Here is a 9,121-nt window from a genome sequence, read left to right as displayed (position 1 = left end):
GTCCTCAACAAGGTAGGTTTATAGGGAATATACCTCAACATAATAAAGGCCATATATGAAAAATCTACAGCAAACATCATACTCAATAGGGAAAAACTGAGAGCTTTTTCTCTAATGTTAGGGAAAGGACAAGGATGTCCACTCTCACCACTTTTATTCGACATAGTACTAGAAGTCCCAGCCACAGCAATCAGACAAGAAACAGGAATAAAAGGCATCCACATTGATGAGGAAGACGAGACACTTTTGTTATTTGCACATAACATGATTCTCTATATAGAAACCCTAAAAACCCCATCAAAAAACTGCTAGAAGAGGGGCGCCTGGGTGGCTCAGTCGGTTGAGCGTCCGACTTCGGCTCAGGTCATGATCTCATGGTCTGTGAGTTCAAGCCCCGCGTCAGGCTCTGTGCTGACAGCTCAGAGCCTGGAGCCTGCTTCAGATTCTGTGTCTCCCTCTCTCTCTTCCCCTCCCCTGCTCATGCTCTGTCTCTCTCTGTCTCAAAAATAAAAATAAAAACATTTAAAAAAAATTAAAAAAACAAAAAACTGCTAGAAGTAACAAATGAATTCAGTAAGGTAACAAGATACAAAATTGATTCACAGAAATCTATTGAACTTCTATACACTAATAATGAAGTAACAGAAAGAGAAATTAAGAAAGTAGTTACATTTACAATTATACCAAAAATAACAAAATGCCTAGAAATGCCTAGTAGTCAAATTACTGAAACACCTCTATTCTGAAAACTAAAACATTCAGAAGGAAATTTAAGGTGACAAAAACAAATGGAAAGATATTCCATGCTCATGGATTACAATAACAAATATTGTTAAAATGTCCATACTATCCAAATCAATCTACAGATTTAATACAATCCCTATCAATGTAGCAACAGCATTCTTCACAAAACTAGAACAAATTAGGGGCACCTGGGTGGCTCAGTCGGTTGAGCATCCGAACTTGGCTCAGGTCATTATCTCGCGGTCCATAAATTCGAGCCCCGCGTTGGGCTCTATGTGGACAGCTCAGAGCCTGGAGCCTGCTTCAGATTCTGTGTCTCCCTCTCTCTCTGCCCCCACTCATGCTATGTGCATCACTAATTAATAAATATTTTTAAAAAACTAGAACAATTTATCCTGAAATTTGTGTGGAACCACAAAAGACCAAGAATAGCCAAACAACTTTGAAAAAGAAAAACAAATCTGGAGGTATCACAGTTCCAAATTTCAAGTTATCCAACAAATATGGTAACTAAAACAGTATGGTACTTGCACAAAAAGCAGACACATAGATCAATAGAAAAGGATAGAAAGCCCTGAAACAAACCCACAATTGTATGGTCAATGAATCTTCAACTAATTAAGCAAGAATATATGCAATGGGGGGGAAAGTTTGTTTAATAAATGGTATTGGAAAACTGGAAAGCTACATGAAAAAGAAAGAAACTAGACAACTTTCTTCTACCATACACAAAAAAGAAATCCAAAATAGATTAAAGTCCTAAATATGAGACCTGAAACCATAAAAATCCTAGAAGAGAGGACAGGCAGTAATTTCTCTGACATTGGCTCTAGCAACATTTTTCTAGATAAAGGGAAATAAAGCGAAAATAAACTATTGGGACTAAATCAAAATAAAAAGCTTCTGCACAGCAAAGGAAGTAACAAAATAAAAAACAACCTACAGAATGGGAGAAGATATTTGCAGATGAATATATCTGATAAAGGGTTAGTATCCAAAATATATAAAGAAGGGATACAGGTGTGCTGTTTTAAAGGGACACATGCACCCCAATGTTTATAGCCGCACTATCAAAAATAGCCAAAGTATGGAAAGAGCCCAAATGTCCATTGATGGATGAATGGATAAAGAAGATGTGGTATATATATACAATGGAATATTACTCGGCAATCAAAAAGAATGAAATCTTGCCATTTGCAACTATGTGGATGGAACTGGAGGGCATTATGCTAAGCGAAATTAGTCAGTAAGAGAAAGACAAATATCATGTGACTTCACTCATGTGAGGACTTTAAGACACAGAACAGATGAACACAAGGGAAGGGAAACAAAAATAATATAAAAACAGGGAGTGGGACAAAACAGAAGAGACTCTTAAATATGGAGAGCAAACAGAGGTTCCTGGAGGGGTTGTAGGAGGGGGGATGGGCTAAATGGGTAAGGGGCATTAAGGAATCTACTTTTGAAATCATTGTTGCATTATATGCTAACTAATTTGGATGTAAATTAAAAAATAAAATTAAAATAAAAAAAGAAAGAAAGAACTTATGTAATCCACTTAATAAACAGGTAGAAGACATAAATAGACGTTTTTCCAAAGAAGACATATGAAAAGATCCGCATCAGCACTTATCATCAGGGAAATGCAAATCAAAACTACAATGAGATATCACCTCATACCTGTCAGAACGGCTAAAATTAACAACACAGGAAACAACAGATGTTGGCGAGTACGTGGATGAAGGGGAACTCTCTTATACTGTTGGTGGGAATGCAAACTGGTGTAGTCACTGTGGAAAACAGTATGGTAGTTCCTCACAAAGTTAAAAGTAGAAATACCTCATGATCTAGCAGTTGTACTGTTGTTTATTTATCCAAAGAATACAGGAACACTAATTTAAAGGGATGCATGCACCTGTATATTTATAGTAGCATTATTTACAGTATATAGTAATATTGGCATAGTAATATAGTAATAACGGAATATTATTCAGCCATAAAAACAATGAAATCTTGCCATTTTCAAGCATGTGGATGGAACTAGAGAGTATTATGCTAAGTGAAATAAGTCAGAGGAGACAAATACAGTATGATTTCATTCATATGTGGAATTTGAGAAGCAAAACAAATGAGCAAAGGGAAAAAACAAGACAGAGTGGGAGACAAATGAAGAAACAGACAATTATAGACAACATGTTGATGATTACCAGAGTGGGAGGTGGAGGAATGGGTTAAATTGGCGATGGGGTTCAAGGAGTGCACTTGTTGTGATGAGCACCAGATGATATATGAAATTGTGGAATCACTATACTGTACACCTGATACTAATATAACACTGTATGTTAACTAACTGGAATTAAAATAAAAATTTAGAAATACAAGAAACAAGTGAAAGCAAGGATGTGGAGAAAAAGAACCCTTGTGCACTGTTGGTGAGAATGCAAACTGGTGCATCCACTGTGGAAAACAATATGGAGGTTCCTCAAAACATTAAAAATAGAACTACCTTACGATCCAGTAATTGCACTACTGGGTATTTACCCCACAAATACAAAACACTAATTCAAAAGGCTATATGCACTCATGTGTTTATTGCAGCATTATGTACAGTAGCCAAATTATTCCAAGTGTCCATAGATAGATGAATGGATAAAGAAGATATGGCATATATACATACATATGTAATGGAATATCATTCAGCCATAAAAAGAATGACATCTTGCTATTTGCAACAACATAGATGGAGCTAGAGAGCATAATGCTAAGTGAAATAAGCCAGAGAAAGACAAATACCATATGATTTCACTCATATGTGGAATTTAGGATATTCATAGTTTTAAATTGCAAAAGGAGGTTAGAAAATGCTGATAGAAGTTCAGAATGATGAGTATGATCCTATCTTTTTAATTCACACTTAGAGTGGAAAATACACCATATGTCACATTCACAGTCACAACACCTTAATTTTTCACTTAGCAAGAACTAAAACTACTTCAGAGACCAGTAGAATATAAATGCCTGGGACCAGGAGTGTAGCTAAATGTGGCTTGGAAGCATAATTCATGGATGGAAATGCTGGGGGATAAAAATGAAGATGGAAAGCCAGGTAGGGACCAATTTGTGAAGGACTTGAAATCTGTGGAATCAGATTAGGATGTTATTTAGAGGTAAAATGTTTCCATTCAATGTTGGGTTTTTGTTATTAGATGGAGTGTTAGTAGAAGCTTCAACTCATGACAAACTGTGAGCTGGGTTTCAGGAAAATACATATCTCTTTTCTTTTATGACTGAAGAATAAAATTCTAGCCAGGCAACACCTGCTGAGACAAAGAACATGGGGTTTTCCTAGGGAAATGGAAAGACCAAACTGAGGGATCCCATCAGATCTGATCTCAATTATACCTTTTTGGTAGCTCAAAGATGGTGCTGCTTTCCACATGATTCTCCTAAGATTCAGCACACAAACCACACACTTCTACCTTGCAGAACATGCATATTCAGTTGTATAAACATTGTTCTCTTTATCCCAGTTTGGCCAAATCCATGGTCCTGAACTGCCTGCTTTGCTACTGATAGAGAACATCTGAGATGTAGAAAATTTCAGAGGTAATTGTCTGGCTTCCACATGTGAAGGTAGTGCTTTCTGAAGAAATCCCTGGGCACAGCATAACTAAATGTTACAGTATTTATTACCACCAAGAATTTAAGGAAGGCTGCAAATGGCAACCCTATGTAATATTTTTTCCTTTCCCACTATTTTACCGAGTAGCTTGATGGTTGAGAGCTAGGATTTAGCACAATTATTTTGGTAGCATTTCCTGAAGATAAAGCAGGTGACCCCTCTTCCTGGTCAAAGTGCTTGGATTATGCTTCCCCAAACACATGACCGACCTGTAAATAACCAGGCCCTTTTCTGGTGTTTCCATTCTCACCTTGTGGGACTCCAACCAGTTCTGTTATACTGCTTAGTGAAAAAACAGGAAATCCAATCATTCCTGGCTCACCACCTTCATCCTCATTTCCCAGTCATACTAGTATACTTTGGCTGTAGCCACTTTGGGTAACCAGCTGCAGTGCAAACTTATTTTGTATTTTCACACCTCTGGGTCTTTTCTGAGGCTGATCCTTCAGCCTAGAATTCCCTTATATATCCTTTACATCCTGTCCATCACTTAGAGCTCAATTTCTCTGTGAAGCATGTGCCCCCATTCCTTTTTTTTTTTTAATTTTTTTAACATTGTTTTATTTTTTTGAGACAGAGACAGAGCATGAACAGGGGAGGGTCAGAGAGAGAGGGAGACACAAAATCCGAAACAGGCTCCAGGCTCCGAGCTGTCGGCACAGAGCCTGTCGCGGGGCTCGAACTCACAGACCGTGAGATCATGACCCAAGCCGAAGTTGGGCGCTCAACCGACTGAGCCACCCAGGCGCCCCACATGTGCCCCCATTCCAAGACGTCTCAAACTAAGCTGTAATCCATGCTTGCTCCTTCTGTATTTATACCATATGTTAATTGACCCTACATTAGGGCAACTATTTCCATCTAACTTATATGAGTCATTTTTAATGAATAGGGTTAAAAAAATTCTTTGAATGGCAGATGGTGTCAGAGAACGTACTTATGCTTGAGATTCTGACAGACTTGTGTTCAAATACTCCTCTCTTCCATTTGTTGCTCCCTGATTTTGAACAGGTAAATTCACTTCTGTGACCCAGTTTCCTCATCTGTAAAATGAGGACCATTAAGAGTATCTACCTCATAGCTAACATTAAGTGTTTTAATGTGGGGCAAGTGAAAGTACCAGAAATTGCCTTGTACATAGTACATGCTCCATAAAGTTTAGCTTTCATTATTATCACCATTGTTTGAACCTACCCCAGAATGTAAGCTCCATACAGAAAGAGGTAATCATTATGTTTGTCCTCTGCTGTATCCCTAGTACCCAGCACTGTGCCTGACATGTGGTATGTACTCAAGAAACGTCTGCTGAGTGCGTGGATAAATTAATGAAACCATAAAATAATTCTCATTGTTAGCATCCTCCTCTTCGTCTTTGAATCTTCTGTTAACGTGGCGCTTTTTACCTCACAGAAAAACTGATGTCATTGAACATCTCTCATTCCTTGTTAATTCTGCTTTACCTCCGTTTGTTGCCCCTTTCTTGAATTCTCGGCTCTAAAATGTTTGAATCCAGCAGCAACCACTTCAACCAGCCTAGTCTTCCTGGCAGCCCTAGTGGGCAGGAGTGGGGGACTGGAAGCGGGGCGTGGCCACCATGCCGCAGAACCAGACTGCGCCTGCGTAGGCTGCGGCAAAGCTAGGCACTGAGAAGCTAGCGGTTATTTGCTCACTGGTTGTGTAGAAAGATCGCTTCTCTCTCCAGCTCTCCCTCCTGATCCCGGGTCTCTGGCTTAGGATTTGTGCTGAGGCACCGACTCCTACCATCCTCTCTCTGACAGATTGCTGATTTCCCCGTTCCTGCTGCTGACTCCTGGAACCATGTCTCTGGTAAGCCAGAACGCGCGCCGCGGCAGCGCAGAGACCACTGCAGATTACGGCGACCGTCAGGGTGAGATGCAGGCTAGTGACGCCTCTGGGTCTCCGACCTCCATGCTTGTTCCCCAGGCCCTCCAAGGCCCTCATGCGCTAATCAACCCTCAGGGTGCCAGCGCTTCCCAGACTGCGCAGGACCCGAATGACCTCGAGGTCCTAATTGAAGAGCAGTCCCAACGTTTGGGGGCGCTCAGGGTCCACGACCCTCTAGAAGACAGGTCAATTGCTTTGGTGAATTTCATGCGAATGAAAAGCCAAACCGAGGGTTCTATCCAGCAAGCAGAGATGCTAGAGTTCCTCAGAGAATACTCAGATCAGTTCCCTGAGATCCTTAGACGAGCCTCAGCCCACCTGGATCAGGTCTTTGGGTTGAACCTTAGGGTTCTTGATCCCCAGGCTGACATTTACAGCCTAATCAGCAAACGGGGTTTCCAGACCACTGATCACATAACAGAATCCTTGGATGTGCCAAAGGCAGGTCTCCTGGCCTTGGTCCTAGGCCACATCCTTCTGAATGGCAACCGGGCAAGAGAAGCATCCATTTGGGACCTGCTGTTAAAGGTTGATTTGCTGGGTGATCCCCAGAGGATCAACAACCTCTTTGGGAACACAAGGAACCTGCTCATTACTGACTTTGTGCGCATGCGGTTCTTGGAGTACTGGCCAGTTTATGGCACTAATCCCCTCGAATTTGAGTTCTTGTGGGGCTCTAGAGCCCACATGGAAATCACAAAGATGGAAGCCCTGAAGTTTGTGGCAGAGGCCCATGATGAAGAACCCTGGAGCTGGCCAGAAGAATATAACAAGGCCCTGGAAGCTGACAAAGCCAAAGAAAGAAGACAGGCTGCTGGCTTGGAATTCTGGTCAGAGGACACTATGAACGATAAGGCCAATGATTTGGTCCAGTTGGCCATTAATGTCACTGAGGAGTTGCTGCCTATACATCAGGATGAGCTACTGGCTCACACTGGCAAAGAATTTGAGGAAGTGTTCCCAAATATCCTCAGTCGAGCTACTCTAATCCTTGATCTATTCTATGGATTCTCTCTGATTGAGGTTGATACGAGTGAGCACATCTACCTCCTTGTCCAGCAACCAGAATCAGAAGAAGAGCAAATGATGTTAGACAGCCTGGGGAGACCCACTCAAGAGTATGTGATGCCAATTTTGGGTTTGATCTTCCTGATGGGCAACCGCGTCAAAGAGGCCAACATTTGGAACATGCTTCGTAGATTCGGTGTGGATGTAGGGAGAAAGCATGCCATCACCTGCAAGCTTATGAGACAGCGCTACTTGGAATGCAGGCCACTGTCCTACTCTAATCCAGTTGAGTATGAGCTTCTATGGGGTCCTCGAGCTCACCTTGAAACTACCAAAATGAAAGCCTTGGAGTATATGGCCAGGCTGTACAGAAAGCGACCACAGGACTGGCCAGAGCAATATAGGGAGGCTGTTGAAGATGAGGAGGCCAGAGTCAGATCTGAGGCAACTGCCATGTTCTTCTTTGGCCCCATGTGAAATCTTGGAAAATGTATCATGTTAGTTGGGTGTCATCAGTTATAGATGCCCTGGGGAAATGGGCACTGGGGACCCAAATCACAAGTCAGTCAGGGCTGGGGTGGAACGTACACATTGTGTTTGCTATTTGTGTTCTATTTCTAATAGTATTCCCTCCCTTACAATATACCCTTGAATTAGGTTCATGATCAATGTTTATAAATGAAATTGCTCATTTGCTATCCCTGTCTTGTTTTAATATAAAACTCAGATATCTGTGTAAATTGTATTGGTAATGTTTACATCTTTCTATGATGTGGAAGAGAACATAAAAATGTTCTTTAATTGTTTAAAATAATTAGTAAAATGTTGTGGTGCAAAAGTTAAGTAACAATAGTAACAACACACACACAACAAAATCAAACACAATATCACTGATCTATGGATGCCTTCTTTGTGTCTACTGTTGTTGTGTAAGAAAAAAATTGCTGGCATTTACCTGTATTTGCTTTGCTGTTCCAAATGTAGTGAAAAATAAAAGCATAATGAATTAGACACCATGCTTAAGGATTCTTTTATTCAACAAACATTTATTAAGCACCTGCCATGCTCAGAGCACATGCTTTGTGCTGGAAATATAAGGGTGAAGAAGACCCAGCTGAACCCAGGGCTTAAGGGGAAGGGGCCACTGAAGTAAACCAGAAAATGTTTTATTGCTGTGGTAATATAGTAGGGGTAAGCTCAGAGTGCTAGGAGAGACCACAGTAGTAACTTCCAGCTAAGCTGTAGGTGCTGGGAGGGGACAGTGGAGAAGGCAATGGGGCACAAGAAGGGCTAGGGAAGGGGCAGGGGTGTCCAGCAAATGATTAGTGGGGGAGTGGGTGAGGTGGTGGAAGGGGAGTATGAGGTGCTATGTAGGGCTGAGGGCAAATTCTCCTTTAGTGACTTCTTTTCTAAGACCTGAGATTGGAAAGGAGGAGGGAGGGATTGTTTATGAAGTCAGGGGCGGTATGTAAAAACACCTCTTGGGGGATTCAGAAAGACAGTGTTGAGTTCAAGGGGGAAGTGGGAGAGGGAAGCCTGGGGCAGAGGTAACAAAGACCCATATTCTCAGAGAGTGGGTCTTGGGAACCAATAATGATTCTCCTGAAGGCAACTGGTCTTGGATCTTGGGTCAGACCGAACAATCTACCTGAAGCTCTACCCAGCCATCTCTGCCACTGCAGTTTACTTCCGCATCCAAGCTGTTAAGGTGAGTACTTTGGCTCTCTTCATCCTGATCCTTCAAGCAGCCTCTAACCCTGCTCACAGCTGTCCCTAAGCTTT

General features: G+C 41.5%; 1 protein-coding gene across 1 annotated transcript; it reads left to right on the top strand.

Moving 5' to 3' along the window:
• Window positions 1–6,083: 6,083 nt before the first annotated feature.
• MAGEE2 (MAGE family member E2) lies at window positions 6,084–8,343 on the top strand. Its single transcript, XM_049644681.1, has one exon. It carries the CDS (start codon window positions 6,245–6,247, stop codon window positions 7,814–7,816), a length of 1,572 nt encoding a protein of 523 aa, XP_049500638.1. The 5' UTR covers window positions 6,084–6,244; the 3' UTR covers window positions 7,817–8,343.
• The last annotated feature ends 778 nt before the right edge of the window (window positions 8,344–9,121 follow it).

This window comes from Panthera uncia, chromosome X (assembly GCF_023721935.1).
Source record: "Panthera uncia isolate 11264 chromosome X, Puncia_PCG_1.0, whole genome shotgun sequence".
Classification (NCBI taxonomy): Eukaryota; Metazoa; Chordata; class Mammalia; order Carnivora; family Felidae; genus Panthera; species Panthera uncia.
Note: the sequence above shows the minus strand (reverse complement) of the source record. Positions and strands in the feature narration are given on the sequence as shown.

Excerpts from the sequence above, each read along its gene's own strand:
- MAGEE2 (XM_049644681.1), top strand. The coding sequence starts at position 6,245 with ATGTCTCTGGTAAGCCAGAACGCGCGCCGCGGCAGCGCAGAGACCACT.